A 27,399-nucleotide genomic window follows, 5' to 3' on the forward strand; every position below is an offset into this window, starting at 1 on the left:
CCTTCATTCTAACTTTCACCTAACCATGTCTAGATCTATACTGTCACTATGCCTCCCCAATTTCATATTTATTTATTCTTTTCTTGATAGGGCTTGGTTAATAGGTCTTATTTACCTTTATTTACCTACCTTTGTCTGTTTCGTACAGGGCATGGATGAAGACTCCATCAACGAGGCCATTGAAGACACCACTGTTGGGATTTATGTTCTTAAAGAACATGCTTCAAGTGATGAACCAGAGGACATTGGTATTGTCCTTGAAGGCTTCAAGGTGTTGCAAGATCTGGATAATGTAGCATTAGCTGTTGCTATGCTGTTCGGACTGATGTATGCCCTGAACCTCAGCTACTTTGCTGACCTCCGCTACACCTTTGAGATAGTCCAAAAGATTTTCATGGAACTGGATGGAGGTAAACTTTCTAACAAAGCACTAGCTCTAAAAAACTGGCTCTTTCAGTGAAAGGGTCAGAGAGATTGCGCTGCCAGCGATAAACCACAAAACATTTCAATTGTCCTCAAAGGCATCTTTGGTGTTACCATTTGGACTGCTTTTTCATTTTCTCTTGTGAATCCAAAGTTGACAGTATTTTCTCTCATGAATCAATTATGAAAACAGTTTAAAGAGGGTTTGTAACCATTTTTGTTTGCTGCTCTGTAGTTTTATTTGCTGCTTTGAAACCTCTTTGACAACAGCTTATACAAGGTTTACATATCTATTTGTGTTTATTCCTCAGGGAAAACAGTTTACTAGGGATGTATCCGAATCCGAATACTGTATTCGGGAAAGCACGAATAATGCGATGGAAACAGATATTTCTTCTACCCGAAGTTGCTCGTTATTATTCGGATTCGGAAAAAAAAAGTCAGCTCCATGTGGAGTTCTCATAGCCTCTATCTAACGTTACACAGGCAGAGGGGGGGGGGCACCAGTTACACACACCAACAAACTTTGAGCCACTGCATTGCAAAATGTAAAAATAAAAAAATAATAAGTTCTATCTTCGTTAGCCATTATGTTTCTTCAAATCGATTCATATCATTGTGGATGGCCACTAGATAAAAATGCCCATTCTATTTGCAACAGGACTTTGATTTCACTAACTAGTCGTTGCATTTACTACACATTATTGAAAAGTGATCGCTATATTCTGTAGTCGCCCCCCCCCCACCGAGTCAGCGCACAGCAGGCAGCGGGCTGAGAGCTGACCGTTCCCGGCTATCACTCAGGGAAACTCTCGCAGGGTTTCCGCCAGTGTATTGCAAGCCCGGCGGGCCGCCGGGCCTAAATTGACCCCCCGCCGGGCCTAAGCATCGGGGATTATTATTATTTATTTTTTTTACGTATTTTTAATATGTTTTTTAAACTACAGTTACAATGGGGCGGCTTGGTTGGAAAGCTCACCAGCGACATCTGTTAAAACGTGAACGCACTATAGGAAAACAGCAGGTCTGTTCTTTACCCTCATTGTGCATAGAGTGACGTTCAACACTTGATGCTTCCAACTATCACAAGCTAACGGTACCTAGCAAGGCACCATTTCTTTAGTAGGCTAATTAACCTCGTTACAAACTGTGTTATCACTTCATCTCGTCGGTAAGTACATTATTTTTATATTAACTTAAGCAGTGTGTAGGTAACGTTATACTAGTAGCATGAATGTAACGTTCGATACATTTTAACATTACATGATGTATTAATCGCCATCTAAATAACGACTTCACTTGTTTATTAATAACGTTAGCTTGGTGACATTGATGTGCATGACAACGTGGTCATTTAGCTAACTTAGCTAGCTAGCCAAACAGTCAGTAACACAAATATTTTGTTGTTGTTGAAATGTACCCAGCATTCCAAGGCTGTACATTGTTGTAAGATTTAGTAGCCAATAAGTAGGCAGTGTTGTGTATATCTCGCTCTTACAGCTCGTTTCCAGCCCAAACCACTGCAAAGAGAGGCAACTTCTTTTTTTGTCAGTGACATTTCCTTCTGACATCTACGACGGCAATCGCAAAAATGACATTTTGCCTTTTTGTATAGCTATTTCCATGGATAAAATCGCATTTATTATTATTATTTATTGGTAAAACATTTACTTCGTATCCAGGGAGATAGCCAACTACTTGCACGTTACATGACATGTGTAGCCATTTCGTAATACGATCGCATTTCAGGATAGAAAATAACCTGTTAATCCAGAGAAATTGCTGAGTTGTCTTTATCGCAACAGAATGTATCAAGGCTGGCAGCCCGGATCAAATTTGTTGTGACAGCTGCCGTCCAAAATAAACACCTGAGAGAGGCTGCCTGCGTGCGTGCCTCCCCCAAGGTGTTACGTCATTGTTTTGCAATGCGCAGCTATCGTAAAAACATGCTGGCTTCGATAAGCGGAATCGATAAGCTCGGAGCCATACGATTCCAATGAACTTGGAACCGGTTCGCGATTCCCATCCCTATTTAAATGTGCCCAGCATTCCAAGGCTGTAAGAATCAGTAGCCAATCAGGACTTTTTTCAAGTTTTTTGTAGAGTGCAAAAACTTTGATATTATTTATTTTAATTTAATTTAATTTATTTTGTTGTTGTTGAAAACACAGCATTCCAAGTCTGTACATTGTCGTCAGATTATTTGTAAGACTATGCTATGCTGTAAATAGTTGTTGATTTTTTAAAATGTGTGTTGACTAAATGACTTATTTATAACAACATTCACATTACGTAGTTATATTTTCAAATCTTCAGTCAGCTTTTAGCACTGACTTAATGTAGGGCCCTATGGAATCTGTGTTATAACTTTTTTTCATTCTCAGTTCCGCGATTCCGTCTGTTATTCTGTTATCACAGAAACTATAGGGCCCTAGCTTAATGCTGCCATCAGTCTGTCGCAGGCCCGTGCCGGGCCCCCATCAAAAAAGACAATTGGGCCAAGTGACTTGAAAGAATTGAGGAAATATTGGGTAGCATTGCTTTGGAATACATATTTAATTTCAGTGAGGCAAGATAGTCTATATTGTTTGTAGTACCGTAACTTGGCGTTATTTTGATATCAATACTTTTAATGGCAGGCCTGGATTTTGGCGGTGTTAATGCCAATATAGTCTGTCTCTCTCACTCACTCACACAAACACAAACAGCATTAAAGTTTAAACTGCTGCAAATCAAGATCTTTCTGACAAGAAACTTTATTCATAATAAATTTCAGAATGGTACAGAAAAGGCAGACCATGAACTGTTTGGCATTGTACACATAACAAGAGACGGGCCTCCTTATAACGGGAGGGGTGAGAGTGGAGCACGTACAGTACACACAAACAGCAGACATGCACCCATGCACCCCTGCCACGCCCGGCACGGGAATCTCGACACCAACACACCTCCAGCACTCAATGTGTCATGTGCCCCCTTTTACAATACAAACCAACGGGGATCCACTGCTAAGTTTTTCCATGTTTATAATCGCTACGTAATCGATATATACAAAAGACGATGGAATTCAACGCGGTCGCTACAGCGTTTCGATCCACGGCAGGCGATTTAGAACTGTTCACACTGTGAGCCCAGCGATGTCTCGCTCAGGGTTGTGCATTTAATTAACATTTTTTATTCAGACAACAACAGATTAAGCTGGAAATAAATAAATCTGCACGTGTCGCTACAATCTGCCAATCAAGGGTAACTAACGAGACCATGTTCAAATGACGTTATGTATCGGAAGGCTATATATTACATGTTAATAAATACGGATAGCTGTTGGCTCTTTCATTTTCCAGAAACGAATTCAGGACCAGACCAATTTAATACTGTGCAAGGCAGGAGAACACCATTGCTTTTTTTTTTGTTTTTGTCTTACTCAATTCTATTTACATTATTATTACCATACATTTATAATTTACAAAAATCTAAATTAGGTAACTAACACTTGGAAAAAAACAGACAGGAAAATAGAAAGGCTGGATGGCCTCAGTCTTCAGCTATAAAAAATGTCTACAGTGACTATAAATTGAAGTGCTTAAGGTCCACGTTTTATCGACAAATTCATGTTTCACATTTATCATCGTTGGCTAATTTCAAATATAATTAAAAAAAAAAAAAAAACACCATTTGCACCATTAACCAAACTATTACTCCAATTTTGTGCAACGCTGAAACTTTTTTAACAGCCAAAATTGTTTTATTAAATGTTTTTTAAATGAAGGACTACAATAGAATAGGAGCATTTATGCCAAAATTGAGACCTTCATTTTTTTTGTTCAATCTTTGCTGGCCAGCAGGTTTTACAGACTGTCTGTGGTGGACTGCATGACCTGCAGTCTGGCAGACAGTGACTGATGCTTCCAGCAGTATCAATTCAAGCATATTTTGTGCATTATATGTGGGTTAGTCTATGCCCAGACGGTTTTCACACAGAAAAATCAGGTTCTTTTCTGTGACATACTCCTCATAAAACATTTTCATCTTTTCATCATCAAAAACAAGTCCCTGGACCCACCTCACCTACAAATATGTAAACCAATACCGACTCTTCTGTGACAGCTCACAGGACTACTATATGTCTGAGCACAATTAACACTAAGTGAAAACCAAATGACACAGGTTAGACATTCAGGTAAAGAAAGGTCAGGGAAAATGCTACATATGGGAACATGTTTGATACAAACATGGCCCACATTTCTTTTACTTTTTACAACAATGCAGATAATTGTGAAGGAACCTGGTCATTTATTTCAGCAGAAAGGATTGGATCTCTGCTGCAAACAGATGAAGTGTTCACATTAAAACCCAGAAAATGATGGAATGCACACTCGCCCATATTCTAGGTGAACTCAAGCTGTTTTTTTTTTACAGGCCAGAAGATCAGATTTGCTCACAGCTTATTCAGTTCCTTATCCAGCTAACCACGCAGTATCGTGAATCCATATTTCACAGGTTCAGACTGTGCTGTGTGCTTTAGGAACATACAGTGTAATTACTAAATATTGTTAGCTTTTGTATCCCACTGCCAGCAGGTATGACAAACAGTATCGGAATGAATTACGTTTCATATTATAAACATGTATTCCTGTATATGCAACACTTTTGGAGGACGGCTTATTTCCTGGTGCTAAAGACAAATGCAAACAGGCCATACCCTCAGTCACTGATATCCAAACGGAATGAAAGAGAAGGCTAAACCATGATCACTGCGGAACTTGAAACCTGTTTGATTTTCAACATGTGCTTTTTCAAATTTAGACAAAGATGTAACAGCGACACAGACCACCTCTGTACAATCACCAGGCATACAAAGGAGCAGATTGAAACATAGCAAGCCTCAGTTTGACGTACGAGGGCGTTTCAGATGAGCCTTGTGAAACAGCACGTTGAGTTGGGATTCATCACATCACTGACCTGCCAGTCTCAGCTGGGCTGAAGAAAATGCACAGTCTGAATGTTTCCACACCAAGAAATTAGTTCAGTCTGATTAGGATCACTTTCTGCTTGCGTTCTGTAGAGCAGCCAATACCCCTGATGAATTTCCCCAGCTCACAGCCTCCTCTCCACCAGGGGGCAATAAACTGTTGCAGGGTTGTGCTAGTATTCTTTATTAACATTATTTATGGGGAAGTGCTGGTGTTGTGGGTGTCTTTAGTGCTTTTCGTAGTAAGGGCCAATCAATCAGAACTTGCAAATCTTCTGTAGGCAGGCAGGCAGGCTTACCCCTTTCACTTATATCTAACATGAGCTCTTTGTATCTTTCCTATGAATGGATTAGAAAGGAACACAAGAGAGGGCTTCTTCCGGGACGGGATGGGATGGGACGGGACGGGGCGCAGCCCTAATTCAGCTTCATCAGAGGCCTCTCCTCACGCAGGTGCCAGGTGCTCTTGTGCTTCTCGCCCCTGCTCTTGTCCCGGACCTTCCGGAGGCGCCGCGGGGGAGGGGTGGAGCGGGACTCGCTGTCCTCCTGGGCGCTGGACGTGTCGGCGCCGTCCCTCTCCTCGGGGATGTTGGGGATGGCCCCGCTGCTGCCGTCCAGGACGCTGCGCAGGGAGGGGTCCTCGGGGGTGCAGGCGGCGGTGGTGCCGCTCTCGCTGCTGCTCAGGTCGGGGTCCTCGCCGTACAGCGCCCGGCTGTGCGCGGCGCTCCGGATGAAGGTCCTGTCGCGCTCCGCCCGGCGGCCCGGCTGGTGCTCGTTCATGTCCACGCCGGAGTCCAGGCTGGTGTCGTTGCTGTCGGTGGGCCGGACCTTCTTCTGCAGGTCGATGATGGAGTGGCGCACCTGGGCCACGGGCTTGCCCTCCAGGGAGACGAACCAGGCCCGGGGGTGCGGCGAGGGCTTGCCCTTGGAGAGCTCCAGCAGCGTCTGCTCCGAGATGCCCTGGAGCTCGCTGTGGAAGGGGCCCATTCCCGCCGCCTCGTTGAGCGTCCCCGGGACGGACACGGACTCCAGCAGGCTGCTGTAGCGGCCCCAGGGCCCGGGGTTGGAGGCCATGCCCTGGGGGCCCTGCAGGACCTGCTGCTCCTCGCCGTCCTGCTGCTGGGACAGCAGCGGGATCTTGGGCAGGGTCTGGGTGAAGCTGTCCTTGTTCGCGGGCTCCGACAGCGAGTCGTACGCCTGCGGGCCCTTCCGGGGCAGGGTGGCCGACTTGCTGCCCGTCAGCTGCTCAGCGGAGTGGAAGAGCTCGGGCGCCTGGAGGATGGCCACCGGCTGGCTGTAAATGTGGACCAGCCTTTCGGGGAAGAAGACGTTCTCGCCCAGTCCCGCCTGCGCCCTCTTCTGCTCGGCCGTCTCCGCGGGCCTGACCACCTCGCTGCTGTTGACGTACAGCGGGGGGGGCGCGGGCCTGCCGCGGTCTGGGCCCCCCACATTCTCGTACAGCTTGGCACACGGGCGCCCCACGTCCTCCACGTAGATGTTGAAGTTGCTTTTGTGTCTGGAGGAGGCCAGGTCGTCCCTCTGGCCACCGGTGCGGGAGGTCAGAGGTCGAGACCTATCCTCGTACCGGAACGAGGCCTCGCCATTGCCGTTGCCGTTGGTGGAGGTGGTCTGGTCCCTCTTCAGAACCGCCATCTTAGTGCCCCTTCTTCCTTTCTTCTCTGGCTTACAAATGCATCCTCTGGAGATAAAAACCAGAAGCAGTTTAGGCATCTCCTTCTGTGCATGTGTGACATGAGCTCAGGATCTTTCTTATTCTGTGAACTGTCTGTTCTGCCTACAAATGAGAACTGAAGACCAGCTCATATCATATCACACTACAGTAGGAAAACATCTTCACAGACATAACTTAAAGTAAACTGGCAAAAGCTTGACATAATGGCAAACACTGAGATCTGGAGACAGACATTTTGTCCCGAAAGCAGTTCAGGTTTAAATTTCATTTGTCAAACATCAACATTTATGCTTCTATGAAAAGCAACGTACTTTGAGGCCAGAAAAACGACATTGATGTTTAGTACAATGAAATATAATGTCTTACCTACAGTAACATAACAGCACAGCTAAAAATCCAATAACAATGACTAGCGTTCCTCCAAGGATGGCCATGAGAAGGTAAGTATGGTATGAGATGAAGTCCACAGTAGTACCATGTCCCATGTAACCTAGATTTGCACAAACAGAAATCTGGTTACTGGAATTCACAGCTTTTGCATAAAAGAAAAACAAACAGACAAAAATCATACCCAAGTTATGACATGTCATGAAAGGAGCTTATCGAGCCCCAGCTGAAGCCGGGTGGAAGGAAGCGAGCGCCGGTCATACCTCTGGGCGAGGGCAGGGGTGCTGCGATCCAGTACCCCAGATGAGGCGCCTCATAGGTCCACACCAAGCCATCCTCCTCCAGCTTGACCAATCCTAAACCTCGCTTTATCCAGGCACCTGGGAGGAAAAACAGAACCACGTGGTCTTACTTACCAAAGGATCACACCTTGCATTTAAGGATAACGTGAGCCTTTTATTCGGAAACATGGGATTTACCATTATGAATGTTAGCATAACTACAATCAGATTTCTGGACCTTCTGCACATGCACTTGTGCTAGTAGAGTGGCACAGCAGCTGTACAGTTTCAGGTACAGCAGAGCAGCTAATGTCAAAGCTGAGGTCATTTTAACGGCTCAGCCTGTTAAGGCTCTGTTCTTGCGCATGGATGGGCTCTATGGTTTGGTATCTGATAAGGCTTTGTTCTAGCGCATGGATGGGATCTATGGTCTGGTATCTTTTAGGGCACTGTTCTAGTGCATGGATGGGCTGCATGGTCTGGTATCTGTTAAGGCACTGTTCTAGTGTATGGATGGCAGTTGGCAGCTCCCAGGCTGATACACTATTGGTCACCGTGGAACAAGTGGGTTTTAAACAGCCTGGATGACAGCATCTCACTGTGCTCCAGAGATCAGGATCCTACAAGTCCTCTTAAGCTGCATATTCAGCGTCTTCCTCTGACTCATGTCCAGCCAGTCTGCTGCTGTGTGCTACAAAGCTCATACTGACATCATACGGTTCAGATATGGGTCACATGCTTCCTTGCACTCTCCCCAATCAAGACTGCAGCGATGTGTCACCAAACTGCACATTCCAAACTGAAAACAAAAAGCCCCTGATCCTTTAACACATCAGCAGATATGAAGAAGGCCTCAGCGAGGTCCTGTGCCCACCTGTCTTCAGGTCAAAGGTCCAGGCTGGCACGGCACTGGAGGGATGCAGGCGGGTGTGGTCTGGCAGGGGCAGGGTGATCTGGATTGGCCCGGTCACCTGAATCTCCCTCCCATCACTGTAGAGCTGAACACTGACTGCTGCCACCGGGCTCAGCTCCAAGCTTCCAGAGCCTGAGGGAACAGCACAACAGCAGCAATGGCACACACAGCCTGCCAAAGACCTGCTACAATGGGGGGGACCTGATTTGGGGGGACCTGCTCCAGGGGGATCTGCTTCAGGGAGACCTGCTCTGGGGGAACCTGCTCCAGGGGGACCTGCTCTGGGGGGACCTGCTCCAGGGGGACCTGCTCTAGGGGGACCTGCTCCAGGGAGACCTGCTCTAGGGGGACCTGCTCCAGGGAGACCTGCTCTGGGGGGACCTGCTCCAGGGAGACCTGCTCTGGGGGTTTCCTGCTACAGGAGGATATTATACAAACATGCACATCATACACACACACACACATACATACATGCATATCACACATCATACACACACACACACACATGCATGTGCACACGCATACACACACACACACACGTACACAAACACAATCATGCGTGTTCATAACCTTTCCTCATCCCCACAGTGTACAGGAGGTGGTCCTTCTCTGATGGCAGCTGTGGCATTGTCAGGTAAGCTGTCACTGAGGAGATGTTGTTCTGGTCCGGAAGATTCAGGAGGCTCTTGGGAAACCGCACGCTGGGCTGAGACGCAGTATCTAAAATATGCAGAGGGCATTTATAACAAAAGCTTAATATTAAACTAATATTATTAATATTAAACAGCGCAGTACCAGCGTTTAATGACCTCATTTGCTGGCATGACCAATGAGAAGCAGACAAGCATACCTTAGGAGTAGGAATCCAAAACTAGACACTCTGGACACTTAGACATATCAAAATACTGCACCACATCTTAAAATGACACACGTACCAGATACTTTGCCAGATATCAGCACAGAATCTTCAAACAGCCAGATGTTGCCTTGGTTATGAGGGAACAGCGACAGTGTCACGGAGGAGAATACTGCAATTGACAGGGAGAAAATGGCGGTAAGGTTCACAGGTTCACACATCAGACTGTCTCCACCAGCTCGGTCAGAATGGAAGCTTTGGGTCTCCCGACAGACAGCTGAACCCACACACACGGCCGCACTTGCACAAACGCGCCACTAGGTGGGGACCTCAGCCCAGGTTTGTGTTGCTATGACTCGTATGACGGCAGGGAAGGGAGGTGCCGCTGGTCTACGTGTCTGTACCACCTCTCCCCCAGCATCCAATACAGCTAAACAAAGGAACAATGAGTCCCTCCCCATGAATGCTCACTGCAGACTCACACTGGCCTCCGCAGGGCAACCCCCCCCCCCCCACACACACATAGGAAACATAGAACGCGTCACAGACCCGAAGCCCTGCTGGAAACCAATTTCATATCGGAAAGATAATACATTGGATTAAAGATATTGTCTGAGACGGAACTACAGCATCCTTGTCTGGACGTTTTATCTCTAGAAACACATTTGAGAGAACGAGGGTGGCCATAATTTGTCCAACAGTTTTTAATAGGAAAAAACAAACTGCCCACAGTAAAGTGTTTGTTCTGCCATTTAAGACAGAGATATCTCTTTATTGGGTTTATTTATTAGAACAAAAACAAGGGAGTTGATAGTTGACTGGTGGTGAAATCCAAAAAAAGAAATCGAATTTCTTTCAGAGAACTTTATTTCAACGATCATTCCTATATTTGCATAAGTATGGCCACATAAATCCAATAGCCTGTCATATAAGCAGCATTCAAAATAGAATTTTCTCTATTCCGCTGTAACCACGGTTACACATCCACAGTGTGATGTCATAATGACAGCAGGTGCTGAGGGCTAATGTCAGGGATGAGGTCAGCCACAGCGGGCGGTGCGGGGCCTTGCATTAAAACCCTGAGCAGGCGCCTGACGTTCTCAGATCCCCTCCCCCCATCGGACGCCGCCGGGCCGTCGGAGGGGATCTGCGCTCACCCGGCATTCTGGTGGTCCTCCAGGGCAGGGGCGCGGGGACGTAGCCGTCCCTGCGGGCCAGGACGGTGAGGGCGAGGCCCAGCCGGTACGGCACCTGGAGCAGGACGGCGCCGTCGTCCCCCGTGAGGGACGAGTCGGTCCGCGTGTGGTTCACAAACACGTCCACCGCCGCCCGGCTCAGGGACTGCCGGCTGCAGACGTCCTTCACCTGGACCTTCAGCGTGAAGGTACCCGCTGAAAGAGGAAGAACGGAGGGTTTCAGAGACCCCTCAGTCACAGCGCACGTTTTTCTGTCTTTTACGCTGTGAGTGACTGTGCTGCATGTATCGTGTGCAATTCCACCATCACTCACCTAATGTACAGTCTTTCTGTATACCATCTAATAAAAACAAATAAAGTGCTTTTTTGTGGCAATTTGTCTGACAAAAAACTTTTAGACAAATATCAAATCTAATCTAAACTAGGACTGTCTCGATTACTGATGAAATTACTGTATATCAGTTTAAAAGCGTTGTACCGCAATCTGCATTCCTTTGAAATCACTAAATCATGTTACTGAAATACCGTTTCGACATTCCGCATAAAATATTTATTTTGGAAAGGAATACCAATTTGTATTAATATTTAACAACATTTACAGTGCCAAGGCATTCCTACTGAGCGGTAATTGACAGATAATCCATTCACTAAAAAGCCCCGCACAAGGCTGATTTGATATTAAAGGGCTAGTTCACTTTCAGTTTTTTTTTTTGCTATTAAATCTGTTTTAGCGCACGATTTGATTGTTTTCCATGACCAGAGGCCTCAATAATGGTTGGGGTAGGGGCGTGCCAGGTTTTTGGTCTGTCTGAGCAGAGAAATGCACTTCATGTGACTCTGAAGCAGCTTTTACAGCCACAGTGAGCCTCCAGATGTAGCACCCGTGTATATTACCTGATCCTTCCGCAAAAACGATGTTTAATTTAGTTTTTGGTTGGAACTAGGCTATATCCTATGGTGCATGCAACCTCAGTGCTCAAGGGAAAACATACAGGCATAATATAAAAACTATGCGTGTAACTGAACATCTATGTTTGTAATCGTGAATAAACACTATTAAAGTAATTGGTTAATAGGTGCAGCCTCTGGAAACAAAGCATCAAAGCTGCTTCGTTTCCTGCTATTTATTCCTGTAAACTACAAACCCCAAATGCCCCTATAGCAGCCATTTTATAGCCAGATGCTCATAAGAAACTTTTGTTAGTACCTAAAATATTCCTCATGGCACAGAAATAATTCTCTGGTCGAATTTAAAACACCCAAAGGCGTAAATGTGAACTAGCCCTGTAAGTGACTGGGGACTTGTAGTTGAAGGGTGTGAAAAAGGCCCAAACACCTGTTTTACATCATACATCCATTTGGGTGTTTCACAGAATTCCTGGAAGACCTGTTTTTGATTAATAATTCAAAGTGAGATTAAATAAATCTTATATTTTCTAAATCCAGAAAATGTGTACTCCTCTCAGAAACCCAAAAAACCAAACTCAAACCTGCCCATTATGCCTGCTGTGTTCCCAGTGAGTGTACACACACATGCTCACGTAATTCTGACAGCTATCTATGAGGTTTTTCACAGATACGCTATCAGAGTTGAACATTTTCTGTGTGAGACTGATGCTCACAACACTGGGTTCTACCGCTCCCCTGAAAGAAGAGATAAAGAGAAGAGAACGGAAACAGATAACAGAAAGATTCAACACAAAGAGGGAAATCCCCTCAACACCCCTGCGAGCAAAATGAGACTCTTCTTCCTCTGAAAATGTAGTGCATTAGTAAATACATCTGTATTGAGAATCTGTAAGAATAAGAATCTTTTCTCTTATTACTGTCACTTCAAAAGGAATTTATCTGATGATAAAACATGTATTTGTTCTGTGGCTCTGTTAAGTGACTATGTATGTTCTAGAAATTCCCTGCTGTAATAATTCTTTGGAAGTGTGCAGAATTCCCTGCTGTAATGTCTCTTTGGAAGTGTGCAGAATTCCCTGCTGTAATGTCTCACTGGAAATGTGCAGAATTCCCTGCTGTAATGTCTCTTTGGAAGTGTGCAGAATTCCCTGCTGTAATGTCTAATTGGAAATGTTTAGAATTCCCTGCTGTAATGTCTCATTGGAAATGTTTAGAATTCCCTGCTGTAATGTCTCTTTGGAAGTGTATATAATTCACTGCTGTAATGTCTCTTTGGAAGTGTATAGAATTCCATGCTGTAATGTCTCTTTGGAAGTGTGCAGAATTCCCTGCTGTAGTGTCTCTTTGGCACAATATCTTTCAGCTGTGAAGCTTACATCTTTCAGCTTCACAGCTTTTAAAGTCGTACTTCCTTACATCTGTTTTTTGCTAGCTAGCTAGCGTTTGCAACAATATTTCAATCACAAACCCAAAGGCAGTCGCAAGTAGCAACCCTGGCTTGACACACTTAGCCTACCAGTAGTCCTGACTTTTTCCACTATCTCTTGTATGTATTTTGATTGGCTGTTCCAACTGGAAAATGACAGATCATGTAGTTTTTCTTCTCACAGGTCAGAGAGTAGATCCAGTTGTTCTAAAGGGTGTCATTAAAGGGTAGTTGAAAACTGGTTAAAGGAAGTAAGACTGTTAAAGCATGCACACCCAAAATACCTTGCACACTTGCACCCCCAAACCACGGCTCAAGAACACACCCCCATATTATGTTTTAATAAAAAGCTGTAAAAGAAAAAAAAAGCAGGTAATACTTTAAAAAATATGAAAGCTAGTACAACTAGATTACATTCACGGCAGCTGCAGGCTACTCCCTGACACTATTGCATGAAGGGAATGTGCGATTAGCTTTGTGTGACCAAACTGCTGACTTGACATCTCTGGCTTGCGTGAGGAGGGGCCATGTTTGAAGAAGGCTGGTCGCTTGACAAAGTGAGTTATTGCCAGTGTCTCCTTGGAGGGTGTGTGTGCGCAGCACAGTCCAAATGCACTGTGCCACGGAGATACGCCAAGTATCACGTATGAGGGAATCTCTCAGGGAATGTACTGCACCCTAATAATCCAAATAAAATGGCACACTGTGTATCTTAGGTGATATGCACTTTGATGTCAGTGAATCACAATGAATATAATCAGTATTTTAAAGCACAGTTGTGTAACATCAAAAAATGGCCATCCGTTACAGGTCAGAATATGAAAATAAATAAATAAAATGAAATATTACTTCATTATTAGTGCACTTGATATTGTCAAAAGAAAGATATAAAAACCCTAAATGAAACTGATTTTCTGTGAGACAGAGAGCTGCAGGGTATTTGTGAAGCAGACAAACTGCTGGTTAATTTGAATTTGCATAATTAGCTGTTAATAAAAAAAGAGAAATTCCCCTGCTCCTGCAAGCTGAAGAAATACTGAGAGCATAAACGCGGGAACAATTTAAACAACCCCTGCTATCGTATTTGACAAAGTCTTTCCCTCGCCCGTTTGTGAAGGGAAAGGTCAAGGGCTGTGCTCAGCCTGTTTTGTGCTGTATAATAATGGTATATTAACTAACACTGACTATGTTTACATGCACACTAATTTTCCACTATTATTCCGAATATGACAATATTCCGAATTTGATACAGGTCATGTAAACAGCATATTCCGTTTGGATATTCCGAATTAGGCCTTATTCCGATTAAGACATATGGGATATGCCGATATTATTCGGGTTTTAGGAGCATTCTTTGGACATGTATACAGCGCATTCGGAATATGCGTCTCAACTGGGGTTTTTACCGCAGTTTGCGACACACGGCCTCTTGCCTGTTTACGGTCAGCTCTGTGCGTTGTAAACAAACCAACTAGCCAACAGTTTGCAAGGCTGGGGTAGAGATGCATGCACAAAAGAAAAGCCCACATTTCTGGTCAGAAGGAGAAACACACCTACTTTTAAACATTATGAAAGACTTGGATATCAACAGGTTTTTGGATATGCGCAAATATCGCAACGCCAACCTTTTCAAGAAGGTGGTTGAATGAATGACGCCTGGTTCACACCGCTTACCTCGCCTGCGCGTGACGGCTACCTCGCCGAACTGCTGCGGCTCGCATGCATGTGTGTGTCCACACCGCCAGCGCTGCTGCTGCGGCGCTGCTACTGCCAGCCCTATCTTTCTACATTGAGTTTGCCTTTGATAATGGCCATCAATATTAGAATGTTTGATTTCATTTCATAATAAATTTAATTTATATTTAGTTTAGACAGAGCGTGTTAAGAAGCGTGTGCTCAATTGTAAAAAGAAAATAATATTTATATTTTTTTCATGTCTTACTGTGACATATTCAGATATAGTCTAGACATTGAAACTATAGTGAAAGGTGTCAGTTATGTAATGTTGCTGGTATGATGTCAATATGACTATCAACAGATCGTTTCACTGTCTATTTTTGCTGAAAACCGCGCGCCTCACGCGTGAAAAATAGGCTCCATGCCGAAACTCCAGATGACGCGCCACAGCAGCGAGGCTCGAGCCGCGCCTCAGACGCGCGTCTGACGCTGGCTGTGCGGCTGCTCTAACCTGTTAACATGGGCGCCCAAATGAAAAGCAAGAGGTTCCGCGACCGTCACACACAGGCGAGGTAAGCGGTGTGGACCGGGCTTAAAAGAGGGAGGCTCCAGCCGTAGGACATACATCATTACGCTAATCGGAGTATGCACGGCTGCATGTAAACGGGAACATTAGTGGAATATTCACTTTCATTAGCCATGTAAACAGCTTAGAAGGAATATTGTCTTTTTTGGAATAAAAAGAAAAAACCGGAATATTTTGTGCATGTAAACATAGTCAGTGATGTGTAGTAGGTTGTTTAACAGAGAACGAGGACACAGAGTGGAGTTACAAATTACTGAAGAAAAGCAATCAATGATACTGCTTCAATTTCCATTACATCAGGAGAGCATGCACAAACACACACACACACATATCACACACACAGCCTCTCTCACACACACACACACACACACACGAACACACACTCTCTCTCTCTCACACATGCACATCACACGCACACACACACACACTCTCTCTCTCTCTCACACACACATGTACACACACACACACACACACACTCGGAGACTGTAACTCAAAAGGATGAGGTTAATAAACCCCAGGTAGCACACAGATCAGAGACATGCTATTGATCTGAAGGCTCAACTAAAGTTAAGAAGCAACCTGAGCACACACTATAGACCGAGCACACATTATACCCAACATAATATGATCTCTCCAGTCTTTAAAAGAATCCTTTTGAGGACAGACCCAATAATATTGCATCCAAATTGGAAAACATTACAGCATACAAGGGGCCAGGTATATACAAATATATGCAAATACACATTTGGTCCAATAATGTCCCATAATGACACCAGAGGATAAGGAAGCTGGCGGGTTTTCTGCAGATGCCAGTACTGGACCCGCGCCACCTGGACCCAGAGCGCTACACAAAGCCACGATTAATCCCTTGCTCCTGATGAGATGCTACGCTAACGTCCACTCATTCCATCACTCTGCCATCCAAACAGCTGAGCTAACGTAGCGCCTGGCATCGATCGGCCCGCTCCGGCCAGCTCTCAGCACTGCGGTCAGGCTGCCCATCCGGCCCCTGCCTGAGGGGCTGCTAGCTCGCTCGCGCAGAAGCACAACACGCGCTGCTCTACTGGACCTGAGGATGTAGGGAACGGGGCCGGACTGGGGGCTGGGGGGTTGGGGTGGGGGTTCTATCGGATCACAGACCGGTGAGTGACCGGGACACAAACTCATTACGAACCATAGGTACATTTTTTCCATCAATTATTCAGACTGGACATTGAATTGTCCCATACCACAAACCGGACATGTACAAATCATTTGAAAACCAGACATTCCTGTTGAAAACCGGGCATCAGCCAACCCTACCCGTTTAATAAATCATATCGTAACTATTAAGAGGTCATTACATTTTGCTGCGCAGACAGAGTTCACATTTTAAGTTCGGGCACTTTATTTATTTATTTATATGATGTGTTAGGGCACTAGAACCATGTTTGCAATAATGATCTCAGTTACAGACAAGCTATCAGAATGATTTGAAGGATAATATAATCACATGTAAATTCTAAACATCCAGTAAGTTATGCCCTTATTTCTAAACACAATGATTTTCATCAATTTAAATTAAAGCAAGTTGGCCTAACTGTTAACCTTTACTGTCACCATAACAGTAATGCTTTGGCAACCTATCTGTGGTGCAGTTTCTCCCTCCTCCTCTAGTCTTCTTTTTTTAAAAAGAATTTTTCTATACACATGCCAAAAGTGAAATGTTAATATTTTCATTAGCTTTCAAAGCTAATGTTAGCTGGGTGAATGTTAATGCTTGCTAAATGCTAGCTAATCCAAATAACGTTGATGACATTGCAGTCTTGGTTAGGCCAGAAAACACGTTCTTTTGAAGAAACAATGCAAAAAATAATACAAAAGTATAGTGTTTTGCTTACGGAAAAAAAGCAACTAAATACCGGAAAAAAAATTTTTGGCGGGGGAAATCTATTTGGGTGGGCCGCTCTAATAAATTAATTGTATGGGAAACACTGATTGTATTCTTTCAAGCTGCACAGGCACCATTTTCACACACCACACCTATTGAGACATTCATTTGTTTTCGGGTTGTCCATCCGTCCGTCCTGATTCTCGTGAACGTCTTGAGGGAATGTTTTCCACTTGGAAACGTCCACTTGGACTCACGGATGAACTGATTAGATTTTGGTGGACAAAGGTCAAGGTCACTGTGACCTCACGTCCTTCCCATTCTCTCGTGAACGCGATATCTCAGGAACGCCTTGAGGGCATTTCTTCAAATTTGGCACAAACGTCCACTTGGACTCAAAGATGAACTGACTGAATTTTAGTGGTCAAGGTCAAGGTCACTGACTTCACAAAACACGTTTTTGGCCATAACTTAAGAATTCATACGCTAATTATGACGAATTATGAAAGTTTCACACAAATGTCTAATAGGATACAATGATGAAGTGATGACATTTTATATCCAAATGGTCAATCTAGCCAGGCAAAGGAACCAGGGAAGGAGTGAATTATCACATGCATGAAGCCTTTCCTCCTGGCTAGACCCCATTGTTTAGAGATTGTACTTAAACTGTGCCCTTTCAAATGCAAGCTCTCCCCCGAGACTTAGGTGCCGAGAGCCATTGGAAAGCAACCCTGGGTGACTAGAAATTATAATATGTGAAGAGTCATTGATCTAGCCAGGAAAAGGAACCAGCGAAGGAGTGAATTATCACATGCATGAAGCCTTGATGAAGTGATGACATTTTATATCCAAACTGGCTACTGGTTGGCGGAGGCAAACAACGTGAGGTGGTATTTCTAGTTTTTTTATGGGTTTGTGCTGCAGTGATAATAATGAAGCATCATACAAACTTTAGTGTGGAGCATCTTGGCAGAGGAGGTAAATAAATGGTCTTGGACGGGGAATAAGGGCAGATTACATTAATCATCGAGGTAATAGAACCTTATCAGACGCAGGGAAACCCCCACTGAGGCTGAGTCTCCTCTCCAAATACCGCAGAAATTGATCATTACAACCTGGCTGTGGCTCAATCTGGTACGCTGATCATCACTGATCATCACTGCGCATCAATGAGCATCACTGCGCATCAATGAGCATCACTGAGCATCACTGCGCATCACTGAGCATCACTGCGCATCGCTGAGCATCACTGAGCATCACTGAGCATCGCTGAGCATCACTGAGCATCACTGCGCATCACCGCGCATCACCGAGCATCACCGTGCATCGCTGAGCATCGCTGCGCATCACTGAGCATCACTGAGCATCTCTGAGCATCACTGAGCATCGCTGCACATCACCGAGCATCAGTGCGCATCACTGAGCATCGCTGCGCATCACTGAGCATCGCTGCGCATCACTGAGCATCACTGAGCATCACTGAGCATCTCTGAGTGTCCAGGTGTTGTGTAAGCGGGTTATGGTTTTATGAGCCGATGCTCTGCGCAGCTGCTCATCTCCAGTCCAGTGTGACTCTCTCTATGGATCCGTGGCCATGGTCATGTTGCATAAGCAGAATCGCACATCCAGGAACGGCCATGTGCTGACCGGGCACTTCCCCAGTTCCACACAGTTACTACAGGAGCGTGTGATTAAATTAACAACCGCTGGCACTCCGCAGATTAGTGAGGAACAGCACACTGCTTCTAATACCACTTAATTGGTAATAAAACCCAGTTAGTGCAGCTTATGGAAATTGCAAATGAAGGTGACCTGTATTCTGTATTCTTGTCTTTATCTCAGACATCTGTGTACTTGTGCTTTTAATGTACACCATACACACATATATCTAAAATAAGATTTGGACTGCGCCATCATGCACTTCCTCCAAAAATCAGAATGAAAGAATTCAATAGTATATTTTGCTTTAGAATCAACAACTCCATTAGAGATGGGCCTGTACTCATTACATGTCTTGGAGCTGAAGTGCTGATCTCAGATCAGGGAATCAGAATCAAACAAAAATAGGGGTGAATACATGAAATAAAAGGAGGAAATCACTATACATGACGCACCACGCACAAGTTTGAAGAGCTAGTCTCCAAGTGGCAAACAGCGGCTTTTTCAAACCCAGCACCCGGAGACGGAAACGTCAATCTGATGACGAACCGGAACATGACACACACGCAGCAGGGACAAATGTAAACACAGAACTTGCAGCTGGGGTCATAACACAAAGTCACAAGAAAACTACAGACCAACAATGGCAACACACAGGATGTGTAAATATGAAAAGAGTGTAATTTTTGGATAAGACAGTGAGACCTAACTGCTGTAGTCATAAGGGAAGTTAATGGGTATGTTGTAGTTGAAAGGGAAGTTAATGGGGATGTTGTAGTTGTAGTTGTAAGGGAAGTTAATAGGGATGTTGTAGTTGTAAGGGAAGTCAATAGTAATGTTGTAGTTGTAGTTGTAAGGGAAGTTAATAGGGATGTTGTAGTTGTAAGGGAAGTTAATGGGGATGTTGTAGTTGTAGTCGTAAGGGAAGTTAATGGGGATGTTGTAGTTGTAGTTGTAAGGGAAGTTAATGGGGATTTTGTAGTTGTAGTTGCAAGGGAAGTTAATAGGGATGTTGTAGTTGTAGTTGTAAGGGAAGTTAATAGGGATGTTGTAGTTGTAAGGGAAGTCAATGGGGATGTTGTAGTTGTAGTTGTAAGGGAAGTTAATGGGGATGTTGTAGTTGTAGTTGGAAAGGGAAGTCAATGGGGATTTTGTAGTTGTAGTTGTAAGGGAAGTTAATAGGGATGTTGTAGTTGTAGTTGTAATGGAAGTTAACAGGGATGTTGTAGTTGTAACGGAAGTCAACAACTCCATTAGAGATGGGCCTGTACTCATTACATGTCTTGGAGCTGAAGTGCTGATCTCAGATCAGGGAATCAGAATCAAACAAAAATAGGGGTGAATACATGAAATAAAAGGAGGAAATCACTATACATGACTAGTTGTAAGGGAAGTTAATGGGGATGTTGTCGTTGTAAGAGAGGTTAATGGGGATGTTGTAGTTGTAGTCATAAGGGACTCTAATGGGGATGTTGGGCAGTGCTGCTGAAACACTGAGTTAGCAAAGCCCTGCCCTTTGAACGTTGCCTGAGCCCCATGTCAAGAAGGACACCCGCTGCCCCCGGCAACGGTAATGAGGCCGCCAAAGAGCCACTGCCCCCTGTCATCTCTGCAGGGCTCCCTGCATTAATGAGGTGCATGGGCTCCCTGCATTAATGAGACGCATGGGCTTCCTGCATTAATGCGGCACATGGGCTCCCAGCATTAATGAGATGCATGGGCTCCCAGCATTAATGCGGCGCATGGGCTCCCAGCATTAATGCGGCGCATGGGCTCCCAGCATTAATGCGGCGCATGGGCTCCCTGCATTAATGAGGCGCATGGGCTCCCAGCATTAATGCGGCGCATGGGCTCCCTGCATTAATGAGGTGCATGGGCTCCCAGCATTAATGCGGCGCATGGGCTCCCTGCATTAATGAGGCGCATGGGCTCCCAGCATTAATGAGATGCATGGGCTCCCAGCATTAATGCGGCGCATGGGCTCCCTGCATTAATGAGGCGCATGGGCTCCCTGCATTAATGAGACACATGGGCTTCCTGCATTAATGAGGCGCATGGGCTTCCTGCATTAATGAGGCGCATGGGCTCCCTGCATTAATGAGACACATGGGCTTCCTGCATGAATGAGACACATGGGATTCCTGCATGAATGAGGCGCATGGGCTTCCTGCATTAATGAGGCGCATGGGATTCCTGCATGAATGAGACACATGGGCTTCCTGCATGAATGAGGCGCATGGGCTTCCTGCATTAATGAGGTGCATGTGCTCCCTGCATTAATGAGGTGCATGTTTACAAATGTGATCTGCCTGCAAATGTCCTTTTCAAGCCCACAGGGAAAGGGGGAGGGGCTAACAGATATCAACAAAAAAGGGGATAGGCCACAGCAGATCAATGTACAGCAAGGTGGGTGGGGATTTATTTCTTAAACCCAGATGGAACAACGGAACACAACAAATTAGCCAGTCAGAAGAAATGGCACAGGCAGACCACAGGCTGTCAGACGGCAGAGCGGTGTGATGGATCTGAGCAGGCGACTTAAAGAGAGCGCTTATCATCAAGGGGTCTGAAGAGCTTTCATCACAGGCAGCAGTGAGACACAGGAGGAGAACACCGCTCCGTCAGCAGCTACCCCTCCACTGCACGTAAATAAACATGGCACAGCTCTTTCATTATCTTTCACAGCACAAATTAAGATTCCTATCCAGAAGCAGACATGTCAGTGCCTGTGAAAGAGGGGAGTTTGTGTGGCCATTCTTCGGCAGGAGCTTCAGTGAGAAAAGCTGCTGATCTGGCTGGTTCTGCATGAGGAACAGTGGCTAAGGTGGCAGGGAATAGGGAACGGCATCATCAGCCAGGAGCAAAAGCTCTGGAAAGCGCATACTCCCCGGCTGATGTCCTGCACTGGGTAGAGACACGAGGCACTGAATGAGAAGAAATCAGGAAGGCTCATCAGGAACTTTACAGAGAGGGAACTTTACTATGGTTGGATTTTCCTTTATTGCAATCAGACAACTCACCTTTTGAATTAAGCCATATTTATTGAGATTAATGTGAATGCAACTCCTTATCACTCTCCGTTTGCACAAGCCAGCCAAAGTGATAACAGAGCCAAACTTCAGAAACCTTTCTCCCTTATAGAATATATTCTCCCTAAAACCAGCCAAAAATGGAGTGAACTCTAAAGACAGTTATCCTAAGATCACGAAACCTCTCATCAGCAAGAAAGTGGCCGAATGAGCTAACTGCTGTCTGAGAGCAATTCTCTGGGAAATACGAGCAAAATGCCATGCGAGACACAATCTGGCTAAAAAAATACAGACGTCTAAAAGCCAGCATAGGCACATAGCCATTAGGCGCTTATAATGTTGGCTAGCAACAACCAGTCAGGAAACATTTTTTTAAAGCCCCTTAAAATAACCAAGCTAGGAGTATATAAAATGCCCAGGTTACGCGGCACTTTAGTCACAACGATTCAATAACCAAATGCTATTTAAATATTACACCCTTTTCTTGTCTTGTGACCATATAGGCCTGTCCTAGTTGTTGCGAGCCTTATTCAGGGAAAGTACGCGTTTTTCCTTTAACATAATATTTTTTTAAGAGCATGCTGAAATTGCATTCATAAAATAATTATAAACAGGGTTACTGTGTTGTTGTTTTTGTTTGTTTTTTTAAGTTAGTTTTGGTCAATGTTTTAGCCTACATTGCGAGGTTTGAGTCGTTGATGGAGCGCCTGTTTTCAATGACTGACTGTATTGTACTGTAGTGTTACCGTAGCTACAGGAGAAAGAGCGTTCAACATCAGCGATGTTGACAGGGGCTGTCAAACATTAATTTGCTACAACTGACTGTCGACTGCATTATAGTTCCCATCTAAAACTGCCGAAAAATCACGGAAAGCATTAAAAACAGGGAAAGACACAAAACTGCCAAAAATTTATAAAATTCATGGAATTCGTGACACCTGCTCCTCCTGTGACAAACACCCAGCCATTGAAATATTTACTCTTCTGTGAGAAATAGAAGATGACCTAGAACCTCCCAAGCATTCCCATTCCATCCCTGCAATAGCCCTGCTGTTTACAGCATTACAATCTCTCATCTGGATTATCGCCAATTGAAATATCACAGCTGGAATTTCACAGTCGCCATTTTGTCCTGCCCTGTCCGTAGTTATAGATATGCTCTTACATCACCCCAGAAGCTAAATCAGTTTTCCCATGTCCAATGCAGATATTCCACCCACCTTTGCTCTGCTTCAAATGCGAAATGTGATTAGTAGGCAGTCCCATTCACTGACTGCATAATCAGCTGTAGCCGTAGTAAATAAGGCCTTAATTTCATGCAGGCTGCGTTTGTAGCAACATACATACATACATACATTGTCAGGCCATAACTTGTGCCGCTGGTTTTATGTACATACATCTGGCCCTTAGTCTCCTGTCATATCCTCTCTTGAAACATTCAGTTCCACATTCAACAATTTAGGTTCTCTTTGATATCACCTCCAGATCTGCTCATCCACAATCCAGCAAAGCTCCAATAGCAACCAGAAGCTCACAGGTTCGGTACCCTACCCATCAAATGCATAAGACTCTCAGTAACTGCTCCCCCAACTTTAAGACTCCATTGCCTGATGTTTCCTGCACATTAATGAAAAATGATCAAACTATTATTCAGTCGTTCAGTGCTAATCCTAAATAGTTTATATTAGCCCAATAGGGACCACATGTACGCTTTTAGAGTAAACGCGCTCTATCAGAGTTGATTTACCACTGAACAGAATCACAAAGCACCCAAACTGGCAAAAGTACCACCAAATGCAAAGATTCATCCAGATACTTTCATGAGTACCCCATAAAATTTCAAGCGCACATCAATGCTTATTCAAAAAGCTTCTCTACTTTGCACTCATCAGTGAGGTACAAATGCGAGCTTGTGAGAGAATCCCTTTATGGGCTCATTCTGAATAAAGAGTCTACTCCTACACACGTATTAGCCACTCTGGGAATACAGCAGACCCTCCTTTTGTCAATGAAATGATAATGAGAGGGGACCTGATCTGAACAGGAGCATGCAGATCGTCCTGTGCTCCGATGAAGTGCTGTAGAATCTCTCCTGTTTACAGGGCTAAAAACAACAGATGGAGAAGGGGACTGTAGGGGTTCGTGTGGCTGCACCCACGCACAGCACGTCCATGGCCATATCAGTCAGGCTTTCCAACAGAGACGGTTTTAATTATGAAACGCCGCTGACGCACCCGAGGTCCTGTTTACACTCATTCCCGGTGCAGTTTGACCAAAGCGTCTAATGCGCACGGTCATCCATTTGAACTTCATTTTTAACTGTGTGGCTTGTCTCTTTCTGTGAGTTTAAAATGAGACGCTGTTTCTCCTGTTTACTGCGTGAGCATTTCACCCAACCTTATGAGCAGCTGAACAGCAGGCTGGGCTGTCTCGTGATCCCCCGCGCTCATTATGGGATGTCTCAGTCAGTAAAATGTTGGGCTGTTTATCGTCAGACCTCATACTAACAAAATCCAACACAGACAATCTCCAGAAGTAATTTGGACAGATCCAATGCACATATGATTGTGTTTGTGTTTACATCACAGTCATCACAGTATGTATTATATCTGTGAGTAAATGATATGTATACAGCATGTCGCATAAAAAGACACCAGACAGGTTTCATGAAAAGGAGCCAAGCTTCCCCTGAACAACATACGGTATACTGCAGAGAGGTGGATTCATCTGCAGGAATTGGAGCGCTGCTTTAGCTGAAGTGTTTTCGGAAAGGCAGTCATTTTCCACAATGAAACACTTGGAGAATGGAGAAAACAATCCCTTGCTTAATCTCGTAAAGGCTGACTCACTCCGCTGGAACTCGCTAGAAAAAGCCTGGGTTCGAGAGCCACCGGCGCAAAGGGCCTAGTCACTGCAGCAGCGGAGCGCTCACAATCCCCCATAATCCCATTATCAAATGGTAGCAACATTAAAGGAGGTGAACAGACCCCTAAAAGCTAATCCCCTTGCTCCCAATTTGATATACTAAGCATTTGCAGGTTTGCCAAAGCGTGTATGTGTCCAGTTTTAGTGAAGTATCATGTGAAGATCAGATGCTTCTGAAACGGAATCTACCGCCACAAGGTCTACTGGGTCTGCCAGAGAAGGAATGTTTGGGAATCATTTTTATGTAAAAAAAAAAAAAAAATGTAAAAAGCATACCTACATATATAATATACTGTGTATCCCCACAGCACTTCATAACTTTTCTTGTGTGAAATTACATGTCAGAAATGTTTTGATTTGTTTAACTCTCCTACTTACACAGAGAGATTATTTTATTGGTTAATCATGCCCTAGGGGTCTTAGTCCTACATTAGTAATATTTACCGATCCTTTTTAACTTCGCATAGCACAGTATTTTTCCACAAAAATGTATTTCCGTCTTTAAAATACGTTCGGCACGGCAAGATTTCTCTAGGTTGGGACAGCTATCGTATCTATACATGGTCCATACCTATCTGTGCATTAAGCAATAGAAGCAATAAATAAATAAAAATGACAGCACAGTATTTCTGCACAAAACCTACACGTTTCCGTCTTTAAAATCTACATTGGGCACCGAAAGATCTCTCTAGGCTCGGACAACGTAGTATACCAATAACGTATCTATACATGTTTTCTATCGATCTGTCCATTAAGTAATAAAACTACTGGATTTTAGCCATCCAAACTCCCTGATGAGACGTGTGGCTGCCTTCTTTGGTGAGCATACTCCAGATTGTATAGGCAAATGCAACCGTGCTTGATTAATCAGGAAACTGTATCAGTATGTCATGTTGTTATTACTTAATCAGCTGAATCAACTGAACGAAAACACCTCCATGCTGGTTTTCCTTGAAGTGCGCGAATTTGACGCATTGCCAAAGCGTTTAATCACACTGTCCTACGCCGGCGCTGACAGCAGATATGTCAGCGCCCACCCACATTAGATATACATTTAAATACATCATAGTAATCGCCAGAAGATACGTCAAGTTAACACCTAGATTCTAATTGTATATTCAATTCATACCTATTTTCATTATCGAGACAACTCTAATAATAATAACAATAATAATAATAATAATAATAATAATAACTTAAGCATCAATTCCCCTTGTAGTATCCGCATCTCTTGTCAGCGTAATAACACAGACCCAACCCAAAAGTAGCAGCGTACGGTACCTGATGCGGAGACCGAGGCCTTGCGGACCTGGCGGTGGAGCTGCCGAAGCCGCAGCGGCCTGGCGAGGGCCTTCTGCAGGATCAGGTTGACATTGTTGTCCGTCAGCACAGCTGGGCCAGCGGCGGTGGAGCCACCTTCCCCTCGCGTCGTCAACGCATCCTCAGAGAAAATGAACAGCGCTAACAGCAGATAACCAGGGAGCTCGTACATGGCGAAGGAAAGCGGAGAAACCGAGACATCACTGCGAAAGTAAAATTGAGCTTGGAGCATCGAGTGCCACCTTGTCCTCTTCATGGATACGCCATGGTTACAGGAGGATGGGGTGGTGCGATTCCGGCAGGCACACAGGCGAGCCGCGCGGCGGGGGTGCGGCTATAAATTAAAAACACGGAGATTTCACAACGTTGGGAGGTGTGCCACACCAGCAACCTCACGGCTGCCATCTGCGGGTGTAAATCGAGAACAACCCTACGAGCATCTCTTCGACTGTACCAGAGGCACTCACGCCATATTTCGTCACGCATTTGAATATTCCTAAACGGAAACAGGGGAAATCACTTGTATCATTGTATATATGTTTGCGTTATCTGCATTATTAAAGTAAAAAAGGGAAAAGATTCACATTAAGACGAAACATGTATGTGATTTCTGTGACGGAAATCATAAGAATTTAAATAGGCATCGCTTGTTAACTTCCATAATGTCCATCGCGTATCGATACATATCATAGCCTACTTATTACGAACGAATGGCCGAACAAAATAAACAATGAAACAAAATAACATTTATATATGGTCTCAAATATTAGCATGTGGGACGATATAAAAACGAAAACTCCAGAATAATAAGAAATACATGCAAGAGTCCATCGCATCTGGCTTTCGTGATCTGAAAAGTGGGTAACTAATTATACCACTGCTCATTCGCTGAAGCTGTTATTACGCTCTGGACTATGCAGTGTTATATTATTCATTAATAATGCATGCGGTGCTGAGAAAAAACAAACACTCTTTTATCCGCCGTGTTCACGGTCCTCTTTAAATCATCCATCCCGTTCGTCATTTTGACTTTCACAAGCTGTCACAAACACATAGGAGACCAAATGGCAAATGGGAAAAGATGGGTTCTGCTTCCGTTGACTATCAGAGTTAAAAACAATCACCTTATGTCCCCTATTCAGGAAATATGCCGAAATATATTGTAACCGTATGGAAAATATGCGGCTAAATTTATTTCACAATTGTTTGTGTGTGTTTATATAACACAAAACTGTTGTTTCTGTAAAATGGCAAAACGTATACATCCAAATACC

At 44.3% G+C, this 27,399-nt stretch overlaps 1 protein-coding gene across 1 annotated transcript; it reads right to left on the reverse strand.

Annotated features, from left to right (window-relative positions):
* Window positions 1-3,157: 3,157 nt before the first annotated feature.
* LOC118213918 (protein FAM171B) lies at window positions 3,158-26,624 on the reverse strand. Its single transcript, XM_035393151.1, has 8 exons — window positions 26,087-26,624; window positions 10,683-10,916; window positions 9,605-9,697; window positions 9,240-9,389; window positions 8,631-8,801; window positions 7,739-7,855; window positions 7,455-7,578; window positions 3,158-7,094 (listed from the first exon to the last, which is right to left on the reverse strand). The coding sequence occupies exons 1-8, from the start codon at window positions 26,379-26,381 to the stop codon at window positions 5,813-5,815; spliced, it is 2,466 nt and encodes an 821-aa protein (XP_035249042.1). The 5' UTR covers window positions 26,382-26,624; the 3' UTR covers window positions 3,158-5,812.
* Window positions 26,625-27,399: the final 775 nt, after the last annotated feature.

Source organism: Anguilla anguilla, chromosome 15 (assembly GCF_013347855.1).
Source record: "Anguilla anguilla isolate fAngAng1 chromosome 15, fAngAng1.pri, whole genome shotgun sequence".
NCBI lineage: Eukaryota > Metazoa > Chordata > Actinopteri > Anguilliformes > Anguillidae > Anguilla > Anguilla anguilla.

Excerpts from the sequence above, each read along its gene's own strand:
- LOC118213918 (XM_035393151.1), bottom strand. The coding sequence starts at position 26,381 with ATGAAGAGGACAAGGTGGCACTCGATGCTCCAAGCTCAATTTTACTTT. Across the intron at positions 9,390-9,604 it reads GATATCTGGCAAAGTATCTG|ATACTGCGTCTCAGCCCAGC; the intron begins GTACGTGTGTCA and ends TGCATATTTTAG. Across the intron at positions 7,579-7,738 it reads ACCCCTGCCCTCGCCCAGAG|GTTACATGGGACATGGTACT; the intron begins GTATGACCGGCG and ends GTGCAAATCTAG.